This window comes from Myotis lucifugus, unplaced genomic scaffold, assembly GCF_000147115.1.
Source record: "Myotis lucifugus unplaced genomic scaffold, Myoluc2.0 scaffold_138, whole genome shotgun sequence".
NCBI classification, from domain to species: Eukaryota; Metazoa; Chordata; class Mammalia; order Chiroptera; family Vespertilionidae; genus Myotis; species Myotis lucifugus.
The window spans coordinates 42,112-64,502 of record NW_005871186.1 but is presented as its reverse complement, the minus strand read 5'-3'; the positions used below and the strand labels follow the sequence as shown (position 1 = coordinate 64,502).

At 55.0% G+C, this 22,391-nt stretch overlaps 1 protein-coding gene across 1 annotated transcript in view; it reads left to right on the top strand.

Moving 5' to 3' along the window:
* The first annotated feature begins 6 nt into the window (after positions 1-6).
* The window catches only part of LOC111827149 (rho guanine nucleotide exchange factor 17-like), a 51,338-nt gene continuing 28,953 nt past the window's right edge, over positions 7-22,391 (top strand). The window contains exons 1-2 of the mRNA XM_023758756.1: positions 7-2,567; positions 20,670-20,735. Coding sequence (XP_023614524.1) covers positions 93-2,567; positions 20,670-20,735 — 2,541 coding nt within the window. The 5' untranslated portion in view covers positions 7-92. The remainder of the gene's footprint in view (positions 2,568-20,669; positions 20,736-22,391) is intronic.

Sequence of the window (22,391 nt, the reverse complement as noted above, 5' to 3'; positions counted from 1 at the left end):
GGGCGCAGCGTCCGGCGGATGGTTTACATTCTTGGCATAGCTTCTCCCAACCGCAGGCCGGGACCCGGGCCTCCCGCTCCTCCTCCTCCTCCATGGCCTCCTATCCTGTCGGCAGCGGCGGGGCTGCCAGCTCCAGCGAGGAGGAAGAGGAGGGCCCGCCGCCGCTGCCGCCCGGGGCGCAGAGCCCGGCCTACCACGGAGGCCTCTCCTCCGGCAGCGAAGAGGACCAAGATGGTGAGGGCAGCCGCCGCTGGAGAGGGAGGCCGGGCCCCGGGCCGGGGAGCGCTCTCTTGGATGAGGACTGTAAGCCAGACAGTTGTGGGTTAAACCTGCGCAGCATGGACTCGGTTAGGGGAGCCGGAAGCCTGGAGCCCCCGACATCTCCCAGAGCCCCTGTTGAGGAAGGACCCCGGGAGTGGGGTACTGACTCACCTCCTTGTGCACCGGGTCCCCCCCAGGAGGGACTGCGGTCTTTGTCAGACACTGTGGGGGGAGCTTTCCGAGTGGCTAAGGTGAGCTTTCCCGCCTACCTGGCCAGCCCATCCGGCTCCTGTGGTAGCAGCCGCTACTCCAGCACGGAGACCCTCAAGGATGAGGACCTGTGGGCCAGCCGGGGCTCTGGGAGCTGGGGTGTGTATCGTTCCCCGAGCTTTGGAGCTGGAGAAGGGCTCCTCCTAAGGTCCCAGGCTCGAACCCGCACCAAGGGACCCGTGGGCACCGCAAGGGCATTGAGGGATGGAGGATTGGAGTTGGACAAGAGGCGGCAGCGCAAGTCCCTGTCAAACCCAGACATTGCCTCAGAGACCCTAACTCTGCTCAGTTTCCTGCGCTCGGACCTTTCAGAGCTGAGGGTCCGAAAGTCTGCTGGGCGCCCCGGGGACCTTGGGAGTAGCCCCTTAGATGGCAGAGACTCACCATCAGCACGTGGCATGGGGGGGCAACTTGGGCCTATGGCCCCAGCAGCCCCAGCAGCACCTGGCACCCGCCCCACGCTCAAGGATTTGACAGCCACCCTTCGAAGGACAAAGTCATTTACCTGCTCTGAGAAGCCCGTGGCCCGCCGCCAACCCCGCACCAATGCCCTAAAGCCCAGCTCCTCTGAGCTCCTGCTGGCAGACCCCGGCGCCGAGGAGGACCCACTGCCCCTCATTGTTCAGGATCAGTATGTCCAAGAGGCCCGCCAGGTTTTTGAGAAGATCCAGCGCATGGGTGCCCAGCAGGATGATGGAAGTGACATCCCGCCTGGAAGCCCTGAGTGGGCAGGGGACATGGCCCACGGGCAGCGGTCCCAGGAGGAGCTCTCCGGCCCGGAATCCAGCCTGATGGACGAGGGCATTGGGGCAGACCCTGAACCTCCTGTTTCAGCCTTTTGCAGCCTCGGCACCACAGGGGTATGGCGACCCCTTAACTCGCCTTCAGCCCAGACCAACCAAATCCCTGGGACTGAAGACAGTGTGGGAGGGTGGTCCCTGGTGGCTCCTGATACTCCTCCCACACCAGGTGCCCTCCGCAGGAGACGAAAAGTCCCACCTTCAGGCCCAGGTGGGACTGAACTGAGCAATGGGGAGGCAGGGGAGGCCTACCGGTCTCTAAGTGACCCAATTCCTCAGCGCCACCGGGCTACCACTTCTGAGGAGCCCTCTGGGTTTTCTGTGGATAGCAACCTCCTGGGCTCACTGAGCCCCAAAACAGGGCTTCCAGTAGCCCCAGCCGTGGATGAGGGCTTGACCAGCGGCCACAGTGACTGGTCTGTGGGCAGTGAAGAGAGCAAGGGATACCAGGAGGTCATTCAGAGCATTGTTCAAGAGCCTGGTGCCTTGGGGCGTGTGGTGGATGACAGGGTGGCTGGCAAAGCCCCCAAGAAGAAATCGTTGAGTGACCCCAGCCGCCGTGGGGAGCTGGCAGGGCCTGGGTTTGAGGGCCCCGGAGGGGAGCCCATCCGAGAGGTTGAGCCCACGCTGCCTCCATCCAGCAGTGAGCCCATTCTTGCAGATCGACAGGCAGAACCAGGAGAGCCTAGTCCTGCCAGGGGCCGGGCACAGTCTGAGATGGCTCTGCCTGAACCCCTGTCTACCTGCCCCAGTGCCCACCATGACTTCCACCTTGACCCTAAACTGGCTGACGTTCTGTCCCCACGGCTCATCCGCCGTGGCTCCAAGAAGCGCCCAGCCCGGAGCAGTCATCAGGAGCTACCGAGAGAGGAGGGCCATCAGGCCCGACCCTCCTCCAAACATGTTCGCCATGCCAGTGTGCCTGCCACCTTCACACCTATCGTGGTGCCTGAGCCACCGACTTCTGTTGGCCCCCCTGTGGCTGTGCCAGAGCCCATGGGCTTTCCTGCCCGAGCCCACCCCACATTGCAGGCACCATCCCTCGAGGATGTCACGAAGCAGTACATGCTGACCCTCCACTCTGGCGAGGTGCCTGCCCCAGTGCCAGTGCCAGTGGATATGCCATGCTTGACTCCAGTGGTTGCACCGCCCTCTGCTGAGGCCAAGCCCCCGGAGGCAACCCGGACTCCAGAAGAGCCTGCCCCTGCCAGCAAGTGCTGCAGCAAGCCGCAGGTGGTGAGTCCTTCGTGGGGGGCCGTCAGGGTGGGGCTGAGGGAAGGCCATGGGCGCTGACTTCTGCAGGAGTGCTCAGTGGGCAGGTACCCAGGTCTGAGGGTGCTTCTCTGGTCCTGGCAGTGCTCAGGCCGTTTTAAGAGTGTGAATGACAGAGGGCTTCTACCTGTTCAGGCCCCAGGGGCTTCAGGCCTCTGCTAGTGCTAACTCAAAGGTTCTTACCTGCTCCAAGGTGCTCTGGGTGATAGTTACACAGGGTTTTAATCTTGTCCTTCAGCTGTTTTCCAGGGATTGACTTTAGAGATTCCTATCTGGTTCTGTGTTTTAAATACACAAGGAGATGGAAGAGTGATGGAACTTTCTAGAGAGCCTTGCTGCCCCATTAGCCGGACCCCTTGTAGGATGTTTGGGGCTGGGGGGCCCACAGTTGACTTGGGTTTGCCCTCCCCCAGTGGCTTTCCTCTGATAGATTAAAGTGTGGGTCTGTCCCTGGGCCTGGGAAAATTGGAGAGAGACAGGCATTACTTTATGGAGTAGTAGAGAGGGATCTGTAAAGTACATTGATGGTCCTGGCCTTTCTCTGACTTAACCTCATTATAAAAGCAGGGGGATTGTGGACAAGGTGGTTGTATGTCTCCAGCTGGTGATGCCAAGTTTTGGGGGAGTCATGGGTTGGAGTTGGGGCACTCTTGAGGCCTGAGGTTTGCTGGAGCCTCTTCTGATTAGAATGGGGGCCTCTAGAGAAGGGCTGGGTCAGGGAGCAGGGTGGCTGGAGGTCAGCAGACAGCAGCCTTGAGAGGTTCTGACCCCCACAGGCAGGATTGCCTCTGTGGGTCAGGGTGGAGGTTCTGGTCCATTATGCTTCTCCCCACCCCCATCTCCTTCCTGGTGACTGAGATGCTTTCCCCTTCCTCTGGCTTCAGGTGCCCCTGGGGTTTGGGCTGTGGGTTCAGGTAGGTTCCAGGTGCTTAATGCTAGATTTGAGGCTCTGGGTTCTGGTCCTATCACGGGGATGGCCTCGGGGTTATTTCAACCCGTGACCTGTACTCCCACTGTGCTCCCTGCCTGAGTAAGAGCCTGGAACCGCTAAATGCTGGACTAATTTGGTCACTCCCAGCGCTCTCACGCCCCTTCTGAATTTTCTTTCTCTTTGTTTTTCTCTCCTTGTCTCTAGTTCCCCCTGGTCCTGCCTCTGATTGGTGTCTCTCACGGAGACCAAAGGCTGCAGAGTCAGCAGGCAGGGAATGGGGAGAGGGGAAATTTGGGGCCTGTCCTTCCTTCTGAGCCTGGTAAGGCAGCTCAGGTACCCCTGATTTCAGTGCCTGTTGTCTTTGGAACTTGGGGTTGGGGGAGGGTGCGAGCAGGGCAGCTTCTGCCAGGAGCCCCTCCCCAGCTTCCTTTCCTATATAATTATCTCCTCTGGGAGCCTTGAAGACTAAATTAGGGGGGAGAGCAGGGGTGAACCAAGGGACTTGAAGAGACTGGGATGGGGGGCTGGGGGGCTGGGGGAGCAGCTGTTACTCCTATGAAGAGGCATTGAGATCCAGAGAGGAGGTGGGAGTTTTTGCAGAATTGGCTCCTCCTATACCTTCCAGCACATTCCCTGCCTGCCTGACCTCAGGGGGAAGCTTCGGGTCCCCCTGCCCTCCATGGCCTATGCGGTGGGACATATCTGCCCATAACGTAGGCTTCTCCCTGCCCTCAGTGGAGGCTCTCTCCAAGCTCTAAGCCTTTGCCTGCTCCAGTCCTCCCACCTCTCCAGGCCCAGCTTGGTGTCCCCTCTTAGGGGAGAGAATTGGTGGCTTGTCATAGCAGACAGGGTTTGAGCTTCGGCTCCCAGTCCCCGTGAGGCCTTGGGTTAGTCACGTCTCTGTTCCATGCCTCACCTTCCCCTTCCTGTAGAACGGGGGTAATGGTCTCGGTCTGACAGGCTCTTGTACAGTGAGTGGCTGGTACAGTCACTTCCTTCCTGGGGGCAGGAGAGGGAAAAAACAGGCCCCACCACTCCAGCTGCTTCCAGTGACCAGCCTGGGCCGCTCCTCCCCGCTACCTACTAGTTTCTGAACACAGGGCTAGGTAGTCCTGGCCTCAGTATAACCCGCTGGACGTGAATTGGCTCAGAAGATACTCACCATCTCCTAATTCCCTATCCCCTCATAAAGCCTGGAAGTTCTCCCATCTGCTAGCCTAAATCCCTCCTGCTGTCCCCTTCCTTTTGGCTCCAAGAAGATGGGGAGCAGCTGTCTACTCCCTCCTGCTGGCCTCCATGGAGTAGACAATGTTCCCTTGTTTTAGGCCCAGGGCTCCAGTCACGCTCCCTGGACTGTGGGTGGAGATGGTGTGGTGTGGGCTCCAGAATAAGTGAAGAGAAGAGGCTTTCACACTTTGCTGATGGGGCAGAAACCAGTGTGAACCCAGCCAGGAGCTGCCCTGGTGTAGAGGGGGCCCCTGACCTGACCCCAGGCTGTGTCGAAGTCTCTCAGGTCTCTCCTAGCTGAGTTCATATTTGCCCTTCACATGATGTGATCCCCTCCTCCCCCCTTTGTTGGGAGCAGGGAACCTGGGTACCAGGCCTGGCTCTGCCTCTGACCCACTGTAAGACCTGGAAAGTCATCTTGGGCCTTGGTTTTGCCATCTGTATAATGGGAGGTTAGACTGTCTACTCTTTGAGGCTCTATAGGAAGGACAGCCTACAGGGTAGTTGGCCTGTGGCTGGAAGAGAGAGGAAGGCAGGTCTATGCAAGAGCCATAAGAACGAGGAGCCCAGGGAATGAGGGATAAGGCATGATGGCTTTATTCTGTGGAAACTTGCTTGCTTATGTGCTGGGGGGAGGAGGCAGAGCTGTGGGAGCCTCCCACGCCCCTTGGCATTTCCATTTAGGTCCACAAGGCATAGCCTGGATGATCAGCAACTCTTTAGGGCTTCCCCCACCTTGGCCTCAAAGCAGTGTTGTGGTCCAACCTGCTGCCCTCAGATACTTGATACCCATTTGACAGATGTGACAACTGTCGCCACATCCAGACAAGAAACAGGAAGTGACTTGTCTGTCAGAATCAGATGGGTGGACTCAGAACTTTAGCCTATTGGAATAGCAGTCACTGTGGCTAACATTTTTTAAGTGCTTTCTATATGCCAGACACTCCAAATGTCTCATTCTTCAAATGTGAAAGCTGTGGGAATCTTTAGAGCTGAATTCTTAGAATGTCAGACTTGGACTCGCACTGAATCCTCGAATGTCAGTGTCTTAGAGTTGAAGGGGCCCGTGAGGTCCCTATTTCTTGGTAGGGTTGGCCTGCCATCTGGGTAGAGGAACAGGATCAGGGGGCAGATGGAGGAGTCACCTGCACACCCCTAACAGCCTGAACACCTTTATGGTGGTTATTTAATTCACTGGAGCCTGGGGGTCGGAGTGGGAAGAACTTCAAGACTCAGAAAGGAGAATGTTGAGTCTGAGTTCACACAGTAAGGCAGGGCAGAGCCAGGCCCAAGCACCAGAACCCTGGCCTTGCCATTCACCGCCTGCCCCAGCAGACACGGCCCCCACGCCCAGCCTGCCCCGTCAGCTCTCCGCCTCACAGAGGAAGGCCTGGGCTGCGGCTCTGCGTCACCTTTCATCTCTGCCTCCTCTTGGCAGGGAACCCTCGGAATGGGGGCTCTCCTTTCCCTCCTTGGCTTTTTGCTATGATTTTTCCATGGAAACTGGTTCTGGGAGGGGAGGCGATTAGGACATTTGGAATTCTGAGCGGTACCAAATATCTATAATTAAATGTCTTGTCACCCGGCATGAGGAGGGTGGGAAGGGGGAGTACAGGCCCAGGGCTGTCCCTTTCCTCTGTTTATTCCCTGCTGCCCCACTCCCTTCCGAAGGGCCCTGGGCTAATGGGGGGAGTGTGACCCAGGAGTGGTCCCCCCACCCCCCAGCAGAGAAGAGTTGGAGGATGGACCAGAGTTGAGCCTGACATTTTCCAGCCCCACATTTCAGGGACCAGCTGGGTTCGGGAGGCTGGCAGCCTCTGCTAATCCTGTCCCCAGCCCCCAACCCAGTGTAAGAACTTGCCCCTCCTGCTTTCTTCCCTCCCATCTGTGATCTCTCAGGCTACACATGCCCCCCTCACAGTGGAGGGGAGGCACTCCCAGGCTGCCGGGGGAGCGGAAACACTCAGAGCTTTCAGAATCTAGAAGCCGACTGAAGGGGCTGTAGGATGTTGAGGGACTGGCCTCATGCTGGCAGGGGAGGCTTCCTGGAGGAGGCTCTGCTTGAATTTGGCCTTTAAAACTGAAGAGAGGGCCCTGGCTGATGTGGCTCAGTTGGTTGAGCATCATCCTGTGCACCAAAAGGTCACTGTTTTGATTCCTGGTAAGGGCACATGCCCAGGTTGCCGGTTCGATCCTCAGTCGGGGTGTGTACAGGAGGCAGCCAATAGATGTTTCTCTCTCCCTCTCCCTTCCTGGTGGTCTAAAACAATCAATAAAAACATATTTTTAAACAATTGAAGAGAAGGAGGGATTCTAGGAGGAGGGCATAGCATGAGCAGAGGCTAAGAGGTTGGAAAGAATATGGCAGGTTGCATGCAGTCAGAGTTTGTTTCAGAGACTTGGGTGACCCTTGATAGGGCAATGCATTCATCCATTTAGCAAACACTTAGCCTCTAGACCAGGGGTCCTCAAACTTTTTAAACAGGGGGCCAGTTCACCGTCCCTCAGACCGTTGGAGGGCCGGACTATAGTTTAAAAAAAAACTATGAACAAATTCCTATGCACACTGCACATATCTTATTTTGAAGTAAAAAAACAAAATGGGAACAAATACAATATTTGTATTTGTATGTGGCCCGCGGGCCGTAGTTTGAGGACCCCTGCTCTAGACACAGGTTTTCTTCTAGGCCCTGGGGATACATCAAACTAAGGCCTGGCCTCATGAAGCTTCCAGACTAGAGGAGGCCTGTCTGTAAATGGGTACATTGTGAGTCAGAGATGCAGGGGCTGCACAGCAAAATGAAGCAGGATAAGAAAGTAGAGAGTGACAGGGAGGGGGTACTATTTTGTTTTTTTAAATCCTCACCCGAGGATTTTTTTTTCCCATTGATTCTAGAGAGAGAGAGAGGGAGAGAGAGAAACATTGATGTGAGAAACATCGATTGGTTGCTCCCATAAGCTCCGACTAGGGATTGAAACTGCGACCTGGGTATGTGCCCTGACCAAGAATCGAACCCTCAACCCTTCAGTGCATGAGACGGCACTCTAACCAATGAGCAATGCCGTCCAGGCAGGGAGGGTATACTATTTTAGATCGAGAGGTCTGAGAAGGCCTCTTTGGGGAGATGAGGTTGGAGCAGAGGCCTGGAGGAAGTGAGAGAGCAAGCCAGGTTATGGTCTGGGGGGAAGGATATTCTGGGCAGAGAACAGCAAGTGCAAAGGCCCGGAGGTAAAGTGTGTGTGAGAAATTGTCAAGAGGACTGTGTGGATGGAGCAGAGTAGGAAATGAGGTCAGAGAAGTGAGGAAGGGTGGAAATGGGTTGGAGCCAGACAGGTAGGTCTCATAGGCCAGTGGAAGGTCTTTGGCATTTATTTGAGGTGAGATGGGGCAGGCTCTGTTAGAAGGTTCTGAATAGAGTACCTGCTCTGATTTAGGCCTTCATAGACCTGCTCTGGCTGCTCTGTGCGGGTAGATTGTAGAGGTCCACGGTGGAAGAAGGAAGGCCAGTCAGGAGGCCATTGGAATACTCTAGGCAAGAGCTGATGGGGGCTTGGACTGGGGCAGAGGTGGTCAGTCAGGTGGTGGGTTTCTGCTGCAGCGCAGAGGGCTTTGGGAGGGCCTGGACTCTAGCTTTCAAGGTGAACATGTAGCTACTTAGGCTGCTGAGGCTGGGCAGTGTGTGAGGGGTTGCTTAGGGTGGGGAAGCGGAGATTGACAAAGCCCCCAGGGTAGACTGGGATTGTAGCTTGCACTGGCTGTCCCTTGCAGACTTATGTTAGCTTATCTCAAAGGTTAGGAGCGTAGGGCTGTCACAGGGCCCCAGTGAGGACCGTGTTAGTGCCATATCCCATTGGAGTCTCCTCTGCAGGCACCATGACACCCATTAGCTCCAGCTTGCATGTCTCCTAGGACAGAGAGCACATGCCACCACAAGGCAATCCTGTCCCGCCCATCTGGTCCTCCAAGTAGGTGGTCATTGCCATGGCCCCAATGTAGGGATGAAGAAGCAGGGCCCCACGTGGGCAGAGGTTCCCCAAGGCCCTTGGCTCAAGTATGGGATTTGGCCCCAGGTGTCCTGATGCCCGGGTCATATATTGGCCCCACATGGTTCCTACTGAGCAGAGTTGGCGGGGATGGTGGTGGTAGGGCGGGGGAAGAGGGAGCCTGTTTCCCAGAAAGGCTCGAAGCCCTGGTGTACTTATTGGGAAGTGTGCCCAGGCAGCCTGGCGCCTTGCTGGCAGGCCCTGAAACAGGGGCCCTGGGTCCCCTGGGAAGCAGGAGTCTGTTGGAGCTGGTGTCACCCCCAATGGGCGGGTGTTGATCCCTCCTCACTCCCCCCACTTCCACCCCCAGCCTCTGGGGCATTCCAGGGATGAACAGAGGCAGAAGAAGACTGCCAGGCTGCCGGTCCCTGAACAGTGGTGAGCTCCAGCCTATGACATGCAGGGGCCTAAGGCCTCAGCAAGGGTATCAGAGCCCCCAGAGGGGTGTCCATGGTCCCCTCTAGTAGCTGTGGTGTAACCAAGGATGACCTGGTGTAGTACATGGGAGGTCTGCACTAGGGTTAGTAGGCCTGGGTTCTAGCCGTCGCCTCTCCATTTTCCTGCTGTGTGTCCTTAAATATGTCCATTTCCCTCTCAGAGCCACAAATCCCTCCATGCTCTTGAGCAGCAGAATAAAATCTTCTCCCAGAGCTGCTGGGAGAGGCAGCAGCTTGCACTGACTTGTAGACTAAAGTGCTGGCAGCTGGAGACTCGCAGCCCATTAGGCCACTGAGGAGAGTGAGGCCGGACTCACCCTGGTCTGGCCCCCAGGGCCCTTTCCCCTACCACTAGCCGCTGCTCTAGGCCCCCTCCCCAGCACACACTCATAGACCAGGACTCTCCCCACACTGTGTCAGGCTGCGGGGCTCACTCTTGAGGCCTGTCCCCAGAGGTAGTGCTGCTGCTGTTGCCAGTTAAAACTTCCTCTGGGGCTGGGGGAAGTCACAGGGCTCTGAGACTCCCCCTGGGTAGAGAGAGAGAGTGAGAGGGGTCTTACAGAGCTACCTGAGGTGGGAGGGACATGAGCTGATTCCAAGCTTTTGGTTGGCAGAGATGGGTGGTCGTTTAGTTTCCTATTGCTTCTGGAGCAAATTACTACCCACTTAGTGGCTTAAAACAATACAAATGGTCTCTTACAGTTTTGGAGATCAGAAGAAATGGGTTTCATGGAGTTAAAATTAAGGTATTAACAGGACTTCATTTTTTTAAAAATATATTTTATTGATTTTTTTACAGAGAGGAAGGGAGAGGGATAGAGAGTTAGAAACATCGATGAGAGAGAAACATCGATCAGCTGCCTCCTGCACGCCCCCTACTGGGGATGTGCCCGCAACCAGGGTACATACCCTTGACTGAAATCGAACCCAGGACCCTTCAGTCCGCAGGCCGACGCTCTATCCACTGAGCCAAACCGGTTAGGGCAGGACTTCATTTTTTCTGGAGGTTTAGGGGGAAACCAGTTTCCTTGTCTTTTCCAGCTTCTGGTGGCAACTGTCACTTCTTGGTTCGTCTCCTTCCTCTATCTTCAAAGCCATCAGCATAGCACCTTCAAATCTCTCTCTCTGATCCAGACTTCCTGCCCCCCTCTTATAAGGACCCTTGTGATTACTTAGCGCCCACTTGGATCATCCAGGATAATCTTTCCATCTCAAAATCCTTAATCACATCTGCCAAGTCCCTTTTGCCATGTGAGGTAATATATTCACAGGTTCCGAGGATTAGGATGTGGACATGTTTGGGGACCTTTCTTCTGCCTTCCACAGGTGGGCAGAGGGGCCGGGCTGTCAGCTCCTGAGATCCAGAGCCTCTGGTAGATGCTGGTCGCCTGGCTGAACCTGTGAGTTCAAGCCCACTGCATTTATCCTGCAGTCATTTCTTTCCATGTTCATTGGTCATTCATCACTGATGGGCAGTGAGTACACACAGGGAAAGCTTGGACATCATCCCTACATGCACGGAGCTTTCAACAAGGGTCCCGGCTCCTGAGATGGGTAGGGTCCAGATGAAGGCTGAGCGCTGGCTGATGGGAGAGGGACAGAAGAGCCAGTGGGTCCCTTGTGGACAGGCTTGGCTTCTAGGTTGGCTGGCCCTGAGTTTGCTGAAGCAGCTCCCAAGTAGGGTAGTTGGCCAAGGCAAAGACAGAAGGTCTGGGTCTAGGGAGGGTGTGGGAGTCACATCTCTGCCAGGTATCCCAGGTGGATCTAAGGGACATCTGGAGAGGACCCCCCTAACCTCCTGTGCCAGGAGCCAGGGTATCTGGGTCCCCAGAGAGGCGTCCAAGACCCCCTTTCTGTAGCCCTGGGGTTATCTGATGCTGTTGGACCAGAGACCTATTAGGTTCCTTCGTGCCCTGAGAGGCCAGGGTGCTCCCTAGAAGGTGCCACATGGAGGGTGCCGTGGGTAAGGTGCACGGCCCAGATCCCTTCTCCCCCAGGCTGGCTTCGGGACCCAGAGCAAGCATTTACAGACTCCTCTGAGTCCAAAAAATGGGTGAATTATCCCCTCACTCCACCAAGGATTATTGTTCAAAGTAAATGAACTAATGCTAAGAGGGCTTTAGAAATGTTCGTCCCTCCCCTCCTGACTGAGATGCTAAGATGGTAGGATTCTAAGATTCTCAGAGACATTCACTCCAAGATGCTCAGATTCTTGGCATCTTTTTCCAACTCTGAAGCACAAGATAAAACTCTGAATAGGAGGGCAAGCAAGTGGGGTCCTGGCTCCATCTGGATAGGCCAGGTGGCCCAGCAGCCTGGGCCTTTGGAGGTGGGCGGGGGAGAGGGGCTGGGCAGTTGGGTAGAAGCACCACTGTCCTTGCTTCTTTCTCCAGCTCCTTTCTCTTTTTGTTACCACCAGCCTCCACCTGGGAGGCACAGCAGAAGCCCTCTCTGGTCAGAGCCCCAGACCCATTGGAACCAGCCTATGAAACGGGGCTTGGTCCCTTGCAAGGTAGGGAGTCTGAGGGTCTGTGCGCCCGGTGGACTTTGGGGTCAGACTGATCAGGGTTAACATCTCAGACCTGACCTGATTCTAACTCACTAGGTGATACCAAATGAGGCACCTCATGTCAGCTCTGAGCCTCAGTGTCCTGCTCTGTAACATGGGGACACTAAGGAGTTACTGTCAAGGCCAAAGAGATAATGCTTGTGGAGCCCTCAGCCCATGACTCCAGGTCCGGAGCTCTCAGAGATGTGGCCACTTTAAAGTGTGTGCTTTTGAGACGGCCGGTGCAGAGTGCAGAATTCTGTGGTTTCGCAACGGATTCTGAGTTTTTTCCAGGAGTCATACCTCTTAGTTGGTTTTGTTCGAGATCATTTGAGATGATTACTTCTTGGTTCTGAGATTCTGAAGCTGGGGAGAGGTGGCGCAGGTCCTGGGCCAGTGGGAGGGCAGTGGGGGGACTGGTGGCAGGGACTGTGATTGAGGGGGTCAGGCTGAGGGAGCAAGCGCCAGGTTGGTATCTGTTTCCTGTTTATTGGTTCCCAGGGGGTGAGCAGGCCCGGCCCCCGAGCTAGAAGGAGGGAGGCCTGGGCTCCTGGCTGCCAGCCAGCCCCATAGCCTGGCCTCCTGGGACTGCCGAGCCCCCTCCCCCCAACCCCTTGGACAAACATCCAGTCCTTTCCCAGGACGGGGCACTGGAGGTCAAGGAGCAGATGTGGAAGGGAAGGGGCGGAAGCACAGGAAAGGACCCTTTCCCCCCTCACCCCCCCCAAGTCCTACTTACTCCATCTTGGCTGCCTGAGGTCTCACTCCTGGTTTCTCACTGTCCCCCTCTCTCTCTTCTTATGTCCCTGGGGTGGAGCCTGATGGTGAGACATACAACTTCTTGGCAGGCCAGGAGCAGGAGGAGAAAGAGGGGCAGGGTCTTGAATGCCAGGTCCAACCCCCCCCCGCCCCCCGTCTTCTAACCACCTTTCACCCTGCATTATTCTGAAAGGCCACTGGGACCCAGCAAAAGATGAGGTCTTGTCCAAGGCCATGCAGTAGGAGACCAGGCCCAGTAGTCTGCCCGGGCACCTCACCACGCTGTAGCCCCACACTTGGACTGTGGGTCTAAGGGGCTACTGCTGAGCCAGGCAGGAAAGAAGCCTCAATGTATGTCTGAGGCCAAGAGTGCAGGCAGGTTTCTGCCCAGAGCTTATAGAGAGAGGCTGTGTGTGTGGAGGAGCCAGGTTGCAGGCCACCAGTGCCAAGTTAAATGGCCTCGGCTTTGGGCTTCGTCTCGTAGGCAGTGGGGGGCCATGGGAGGTTAGGAGCTTCGAGGGGCAATGTGAGATTGGCGCATTGGAAAGCATCCTCTGGCTCTGGGTGGTGATTGGACCGGAGGGAACAGGGAGATGAGAGGCCTGAGCTGAGGGAGCAGGTGACGTGGGGCTAGAGAGAAAAGCACTCACTAGGGAGATCATTTGGACATAAAATCTGATGGTTTAAACTTAGGCTCAAGGGCCCTATCGGAAACTGGGGTTAGACAATGAGGCTTTGGGACAGGATGCGGGGTCATCTGAGTCATCCCCCTGCCTCATGGAAGAACTTTTCCTCCGCTCTGAGCCAGCTCAGGTCCCTGCCTCTGTGCCCACAAGCTTGTCTAACTCCAGTCCCTCCTGCTCCAGAGGAAGTGCCCTGCTTCCCAATGGGGTCCCCAGAGAACAGCAGGGCTCCAGGCTACGTCCCCACCGGCCCTTCTGGGAGCAGCCTACGCAGGCCTGTGCTGCCTTGCTGGTGTCGACATAAGAACCGTCCAAACCTGTAGAGAATTTTTATAAGAGTTTATTTGAGCCAAACTGATGACATGACAGGAAATAAGATCTCAAATGCTCTGGAGAATGACAGTTTTGCAGTTTCTTTTATGCATTTGAAATTAAGGAGGAAGTAAGGAAAATTACAAGAAGGTGGGAGAAAGCAAGGCCCGGATTAGATTGCAGGTTAAAATTCTATGTCCTCTTGAGAGTGGTTATGCCTTTGGGGAGTGGGAGGGTGAGGGGGTGGTATTACTTCTGGCATTTCAGAGGTGTGTTAACCTAGATGCACAAGAACAATGGACAGGGCTTGCTTGAAAACCTTTCACTAAATAAGTTACAGGCCTAGAGAGTGACTACCCACCATCCCCAGTTGGGAATTTATAATCAGATCACCCTGTGAGGTTACTTTCCATAGAACCCCTTTTTCGTCACACCAAGACAAGCTGTTTAGGCCTCAGTCCCCCCATCTGTGAAGTGGGAGTCCAGATGTGGCAGAGCCCAGGAGAGCTCTGGGCCATGCAGGTTCTTGGAAGCTGGGGGTACAGTGACTGGTAGGTGGACAGGCAGGCAGTCTTGCTAGTAGTGGATCATATAGATGGAGACACAATATCCTCATGATATTTGTACCTGAGACAAGTGCTATTCTGTGGCGCTGCAGCCCAGGAGGCCTTCCTGGAGGAGAATGAGGCAGGGGCTGTAGGAAGAGGAGTAACTCATATTTGGGGCCTGATTGGAGCCTCATTTTCTCATCAGATGCCCAAGTTCCCTTCTAGCTCCTTGCTGCTCCTGGGCGCTCCTCTCCCCTCCCGCCTGGACCAGAGCTTCCAGGCTTCTTCCCAAGGCCAGCAGGGGCGTAGCCTGGGGAGGGTGAGGAATTTCCGAGGGAACAGCTAAATTCAGTTTCCACTAAAAATAGCCCTGGGCCTGGCCCCACGGCTGGAGGAGGAGGAGGGCAGGGCTAGCCCTTATCCGCAGGCCCCACCTCTTCACCTGGACCTGGGGGCTCCTCTTCCACTGTTTCTTCTACTGATTCACACCAGACTTTTCTTTCCCCTTACTGGGTTCTTCTTGCTTTCTATCTTCCCTCCTTGATCCTTCGTCCTGCCCTTTTCCCTCAGTCTTGCTCCTTCCGTCTGTCTCTTATCTCCTCTGACCCTCTGTCTCTCCCTGCCTCCGACAGAGCCAGACAGGCCCCTGGCTACGACCAGGCCTTTGGAAGAGGGCCCTGTATTGGGCAGTGTCCCCTTGGTATCCCAGGCAATGGTGTCAGGAACCCTCCCCCACCCCAGGACTCACAGCTATTGCAACCTCTCTCTGCTTGGGGGTGGACCGACCTCAAAGGCTCTGGGGGTGTGGTCCCCAGTTCCCCCTGTGACCTAATGCTTGGTTCTGGTCAGGTGCCTCCCCCCCATGCCAAACCCTCCTGTTCCTGGCACATGGTGGGACATCAAAACACATTTATTAAATACAGTAATGTGGAGGGGGTGAGGAAGGCAGGAGGAGATGGGCTGGGCCCTGCCCCTGGGGAATTTTCAGGCTGGTCTTCCCACCACCATACCTGAGCACCCAGGCGGGTGGGAGCTGGTAGATGGGCGAAGTGTACTGTCTCAAGCCAGTACCGATTGGGGGTGGGGATGGGAACTACACACAGGCCCAAAGAGGGTGAGGTGCCTAGCTTGGATCGCAGAGCTCAGAAGGAGAGAGGTGGTATTGGAACCTAGGCTGGCCTCACTCCAAGGCTGCAAGGCTCACTTTTGTCTAAAGCAGAGATCTAGGAGAAAGCTGATAGAAAGCCTGAGGAGGTCTAGTTCACAGTACCTGACTGAATATGGTTCAGTCAGGGGGTGGAGAGACACAGTACTGGTAGTGAACCGGACAAACCATGGGTCCGTGCTGCCTGTCTACTACTCGAGCCAATGAAGCAGAGACAGGGTTAAATCATATATGAGCGTTTATTCCAGTACTGCCGGCAGCGTGGGAGAGCAGCAGGTCAGCCACAGAAATCCGCTCTGCACCCCACGATAAGCCAGCTGCTTATATAGTAAAAGTACAAAGGAAAATTAGGCAAAAGGGCAGTTTACAGATATGCAAAAGGACTAGGGGTCTTCAGAGGGCTTAGTGATATGCAAGGGCCGAGGTAACATGGGGAAATAGCCAGAGGGAGTGCCAGATGGGCAGTTAACAGGTACAGGCTGGAGGTTTGCAAAGGCCTGCAGGTGTGCAAAAAGGGCTGGGGATCTTCAAAGGGCTGGCGATTGTGGTTTCTGCAGCGTAACTGTTCATCTTCCCATGATAATAGGCAGCTCCAGATGGGGAGGAAGGGCTGCATCTCCAGGTCAGCTCCAGCCAGGGTAGAATGTGCCTTCTTTAACCAGAATAAAACAATCATGGTTAACAGAGCATGATTAATATTTCTTACAATACTAGCTGGTTCCCCAAATTCTATTGCTGCCCCCTTTCAGTAGCAGAGCTCTTCCTGTGCGCCCGGCACTGGTCTGATCACTTTCCGTGTATTCATTTAATTCTCACACCACCATGTGGGGAGGTGCCCACATCCCTGTGACACAGAAGCGGAACCAAAGGGGAAGTAGTTTGCCCAGGTTAGGAAAGCTAACCAAGTGGCATAGTTCACATTCAAACCCAGACAGTCTGGTTCCAGAATCCTTGCTTGTTACCCAGGCTCCTGGCTTTCAGGACTGCCTGGTGGGGGAGGTGTCATCCCCAGGGTGGGCGCATGCGAGGAGAGAGTGAATTTCAGTTTGGATTTGGGGAGCCTAACTGGATTTACAATCACAGTCCTAGCCCCAGGAACTAGCACATAGTAGTTGCTTAAATATGCATGAGCTCAGTTTAATATGAGGGGCCCTCAGGAAGTGAGAAGAGGTGATAGAGGGAAGGAGTGTTTCCTCTCCGATGTGGCCCTTTTTCTTGGTGCTGGAGAGCAACTGAGGTGGATGCTGGGCTCCCTGCTGGTGGAGAAAGCTGTGCCCAGGATTTTGGAGGGGTGCTGAGATGGGCCACAGGCAGAGGAAGGAGAGGTGGGTGGGGGCAGACCAGGCATTGCTGGCACAGTCCCGCCTGCCTGCAGTATCTGGAAAGCAGATCTCTTGGGCCATGGCCGGCATGACTCAAATGGAGGCAAAAGAACCTTCCATATTTGGACAAAGAGCCCAGAGAGGCCCAGACCCGTAGCCAACCCAGGCCGCCTCCCCCACCCCCAGCCTCCTGTCCTGTCTCCCACTGGGCCCCTGGCCCTGAGCCCTGTCCTAGGGGTTTAGCTCTGAGGCCGCAGGCAGCATTGTGGCACCCTCCCCTCAGTTATCAGGCCACCTTCCCCGTGGCCAGGCCTGGGCCGTGGGTGCTGGGGAACACCCAGTGTTGGGCCCTGAGCTCAGGGTGGAGATGCAGAGAGGAGCCCTGGCAGAGCCAGGATGGAGGGGGTGTGCCCTGAAACCAGCAATTCCCACACTGAGGGTTTAGTTGACTGTAGACCCCCCCCCCACATCCCAGCATTGGCAAAGCCCAAGGTACATGACACATCGACATGTGTACACATACACTCCTTTTCAATCCCGACACACTTATACCCATGAAGACATCTGTGCAGATATTGGAAGTGAGGACCCAGTCTGAGAATTGCTCATACCTTCTTTGATGACAGCGAAGTTGGAATAGTTAGGGACAGCCAGATGTCAACAAGTAATGCAAATAGGCATTATCCATCTGGACAGATGTGAACAGAGCAGTCGTCCCTGCACTGAAACCCCCGAGTTCCCATCATGGGGCTACGCTGGGCAGTGGATGCCAGATCAGGTGAATGGGGAGAGCCTCAGCCCACTTTCTGCCTGGAGCAGGGCCTCACTCCCAGGGGAAAAGCCCAGCGATTTGACGGAGGACTGCGGCAGTCATTGTCACTGGTGGAATAACTGGGCTGACTGCACAGTTGGTCCTTGCTTTTCTAATCAGCCCTGAGTAATTAACTCTGGTATCAGCCTGGATAATGGGTTTGGAGAGCCCAGGGTAATTTTAAAAGAAATTCCAATTCCACTGCCATATACTGGTGCCTATATATATACAGGGCTAGCTTGTGGGCTATAGGACTAATAGGAAGGAGTTCCTGCCCCAGGAGCCCCATCTGAGAACTGAGGCTCAGAAAGAAGGAGAACAGGGAGGACCAGGGAGGCTTATGAGGGACGGGGGAGTGGCTGGAGCCTTGAGGGACCAGCAGGGCCTTGACAGGCAGAAATGGGGCCTGGCCCTTCAGGCAGAGAGAACCGGGAAGGCAAGGCCTGTGTGGAAAAGCCCAGGTGCAGCTGGGGCACCATGCAGCTCCCTGGTTCCTGAGAAGTCCGTGGGTCCTGGGGAGACCGGAAGACCAGCCCTGAAAGTCTGGGTTTGATCCCAAGCAGCAATTTCCAAGCTTTTAAGAACAGTGGAGCCCTTTCTTTTAGAAGAATCTTGACACAGAACCATAAAACAGGTCAACTTGGGATTTTGTTGATTTAAGTGAAGGTAGGAGTGTGTCTGCCCCTTTGACCACATCTCCCCCCATGTACTTCCATGGAGCCCCATAGGACTCAGGCAAAGAATCCCTGTTTGGGGTAGAGGGGTCCTGCTGGAGAGGTTTAGGGCTGGGCAGGCCTCTTCCTTCAGCTTCTCTACAGGCTCAGAAGTTCAGCCTAGCCAGGCTCCACACCTCAGGGTGCCTATGAACCGGCAATGCCCCCCACCAGGGGCCTATGGAGCTGGGTTATAACTCCACTTGATCGGGAGGACAACCTGATCATGGCACCATGAGAAGACCCCAATTGCAGACTGTGCCACCCTGGGAGGCCCTTTGAGAGAGATTGGAGGTGGCCCAGCTTGGTCATTGATCGGGGAGAGGTGGAGGCACATTCTTTAGAGGCCCAGGAACCCCCCTGGCTCATCTAGGTTGAGGTAATTTAGGTTAGAATAAGGGAGACTTCCCCAGAGGTTAGAGTGAGTGAAAGGAGATGCGAACGGGTGGAGAAGAAAGCCAGGGCTCTGAGCCTGGCAGTTTCGAGGCCCTTCAGGACCCAGGCTTTGCCCACCTCAGGCACCAGCCTAACTGGCCTACCCCACAGCCTAGGCTCCCACTTCTTTGGCCACCAAAAACATTGGATAGTCGGAAATGCCAAGCATAAAGACAGGGAGGGAGCACCTAGCAGAGAGACCAGCACGTGTGGAGGCCCAGTGTGTAGTATGAGGGGTTGAGGAGCTACTATAGCCAGAGTGCGATATGGGTGGGGATATTTGATGCTGGTGGGTCAACAAGGGCCAGGTCATCCAGGTGTCAGGGGTCAGCCTGAGTGCTCCTACTTGACCTGCATCCAGATGTGTTGTGTAGTGGTTAGAACAGACTGGAGTCAGATGGCTTAGGTTCAGATTCAGCTCTTTCTCTTCGCTGTGTGACCACGAGTAAATACTTAACCCCTCTGTGGCTCAGTGTATGCGCTTGTAAATGGGCATGATGATGATGGCTCCTATTTATAGGGGTTTTGTGAAAATTAAATCTGATAATGCCTATGGGCTGGACTGGACCACTGACCACTGGGGGATCAGTGGGAAATCATAAAGCAAGCTGCAGGGGGAGGGAGGGTGATGGCCTGGCCTGGCTGAGGAGGGGTCCCAGGGATAGAGAAAAGTGGAGGGGATCACCAAGAATAGCCTAGGGTCATCTTTGGGGGGAGGCATTATGCTGAGTTCCTGCGGGGGGCTCCGAGTTTTCACCCAGGCAGTTGCCTGTAGGAAAGGAAGTGGGGGCTGTGCAGAAGTGGGGTGGTATTCTGTGGGCTTGGGCTCTGCTGGATTCCCAGTGGCAGAAATCCCACCCTGCTGTAAAGTTGCCTGTTTCCAACCTCACTTTATAGACGGTATCTATGGCCAATAAAGGGAGAGGATTGCCAGGACTGAGGAGGGCTTGGGTAGCCTGTGAAAGAGGAATTTGACTTCTCTGCAGGAAGGGCTGGAGGCCAAGCTCCTTTCTGACTGCAGTGTGGAGAGAGAGAATGTCCTGTAGGGGCATCACAGACGAGATTGGAATTGTCCCGGAGGAGGCCAGTTAGGAAACAAGCCTCCAAACTCAGGGTCCCAGAGCAGCCCCACCCCCTTCATCCAGTCTCCATTCACTGGGAGCCCCCTTGGGACCTGGTCCTGTTCCGTAGGCTAGGCAGTACCCAACACACACAGATGAGGACACTGGCTGTGATCAGGACTGGGACAGAGATGCCCAGGCGCTGGAGGAGCCCGGGGTGCCCCCTCAGGAGGGAGCCTTCAGAAGGGCCGGTCCTGAGGCTGAAGGGAAGGAAGCCTCTGAAGACTGAGGAGGAGGAGGAGGGCTGCAAAGGCTGTTCAAAGCTGAGCCATGAGCAGGCAGCAGGGGCCGGATTATGAGGTGATGTTTTATTTATTTATTTTTAGAAATATATTTTGATTGATTTCAGAGAGGGAGAGGGAGAGAGAGATAGCAATACCAATGATGAGAGAGAATCGTTGATCGGCTGCCTCCTGCATGCCCCACACTTGGGAATGAGCCCACAACCCGGGCATGTGCCCTGACCGGGAATCCAACAGTGACCTCCTGGTTCATAGGTTGATGCTCAACCCCTGAGCCACACTGGTCGGGTGTGGGGTGAAGTTTTAACCAATTCAATCTGTGTATTTTAAAATGTAAATAAATATTCATATGGTTTAAAAATATCAAAAAGTCTCTTTCTGTCAGCCGCCTCGTAGTACCTACCCAGTCCTGCCCCAGAACACTTGGGTATTAGTTCTCATGACTCCTATACACAGATACCAGCAAATGCTGGGTCTTTTCCCCACTTTCCTCACAGACGGCAGCACACTGTCCACACTGCTCTCCACGGAGCATCGCTTGCAGATCCTGCTTTATCAGCACTTTCAGAGCTTCCGTATTCTTCTTGTTCTGTGTGATACAAAGGCTATTTCAGTTATTTTCCATCTTGGGCTGTTACAAACAGTGCTGCAGTGAACACACTCGTTCACAGGTCATTTGCGTGGAGGCTGGTGTATTTGGAGGGCACCTTAGGAGTGGAATTGCTGGGACAGCAGGTATATGTGATTCTAATTTGATGCTATCCACAGGAGTCCGCCAAGACACGTGGTCCCCACAGCCTCACCAAGTCAGACCTTGGGGTACTTCCCCATCTTGTAAGTGGAAGATGGCACCTTGGTGTGTTTTGGTTGGTGTTTATCTCACAGTGAGTGAGACTGGTCATCTGCCCACATGCCCACGAGACATTTGGTTTCCCTTTTCTGTGCACAGTTCATGTCCTTTGCCTGTGTTCCTATTGGGCTGTTGGCCTTTTTGTTTTATCAATTTCTAGGAACCTTTAAATACATGTTAGGGAGGTTAGTCCTTCGCCTGGGTTATGAGTTGCAGATATTTTTTTCCTGACTTGTCACTTGACTTTTGACTTTGTTTACAGTGTTTTTTTGCCATGCAGAGGGTTTCATTTTTATGTGGTCTAATTTATCAAGGCTTTCATTTTATGGCTTCTGGATTTGGAGTCGTGGTGAGAAAGGCCTCTCCCACTCCAAGGTTATAAAGCAACTTCCTCATGTTTTTCTCTGGTGTCTTATGCTTTCTTGTTTTGTTTTCCATTTAAATCTTTGATCCATTTGGAATTTATCCTGGTGCGGAGCGTGAGTTATGGTTCCAACTCCATTTTTTCCCCAGTTGGCTGGCATTTTAAGCTGAGGAGTGACTTGGTCAGAATGGGAGTATCTTCCTGGGGTGGGTGTGAGGGCCAGCTGGAGGAGCCAGGCTGTGGCGGCTGAGGGGCAGTGGCAGTGGGGTGACGGGAAGGGCTTGGGGTAACATGATGGATGGTTGGAGGTGGGGCACAGACTGGTGGCATAGCATTCCCAAATCCTCATCAGTGCAAGTCCTATCCCCTCTCTGGGCCTAGAAGGGGCCCTGGAGATCGCCCTGACCCTGGGCTGACTGTGTGGGAGGAGGCAGCCAGCAAGACGATGGGGCACAGAGGATGGCCACAGACCTAGCCTGGGTGAGGGCTGGGGGGGGGGGGGAGTAACCAAAGCAGTTGCCCCTTTGACGGATGGGGACCCCAGAGGACAGAGAGTCTTGCCCCAGGTGGCACTCAGGCTTGGTCAAAGTGGAATGGGGAGGGAGGTGGCAGCAGAATTCACTGTGTTCCTGAAGTGGGCAGGCGGGAAGGCAGAGAGGGGTAGGCAGGGCAGCCATTTGAAAATACCCACCGAAGCCTGGCACTGCAGTCAAGGGAGGGGGCAGGGCCTCTGCCAGCCCTCCGATCCAGGAATGCTGGGGATTGCTGGGGGAGCAGGCACATTGTCCATTGTCTCAGAAGTGTGGGCCCGGCCCAGCCATAGCCATTCTCGAAGGTCCTCTCCCCCTGCCATGAAGCAGGCGTCCTTGTCTTCTCAGTAGAGAAATAGGGAAGCCAGAGTGGACAGACCACGCCCCCGACAGTCTAGTCCTGTTGCTACCATGGACTTGCTGTGCCACCTGAGGCAAGTCCCTGTCCTCTGGGGTCTCCATCCGAAGGGGCAACTGGCCTTGCTTTCGCTACTTCCCCCACCCCCAGCCTCACCCAGGTTCCAATTTGGACTAGAGCTGGAAAGAGATCTTGAGGTCCATGCCTCTTTCCTCTTTACAGATGGGGAAACTGAGGCCATAGAAGGGACCCTGCCCCCTGCCCTTTGCTCTTCTTAACTTTCCTGGGCCTCTGGACCTTCCTCCCTGCCCCCAGCATGGCTTGTATCAACTCCCCGCCCCCACTCCTGGGCCCCAGTGGTCAAATTCCAGGGCTGCCATCGCCATGG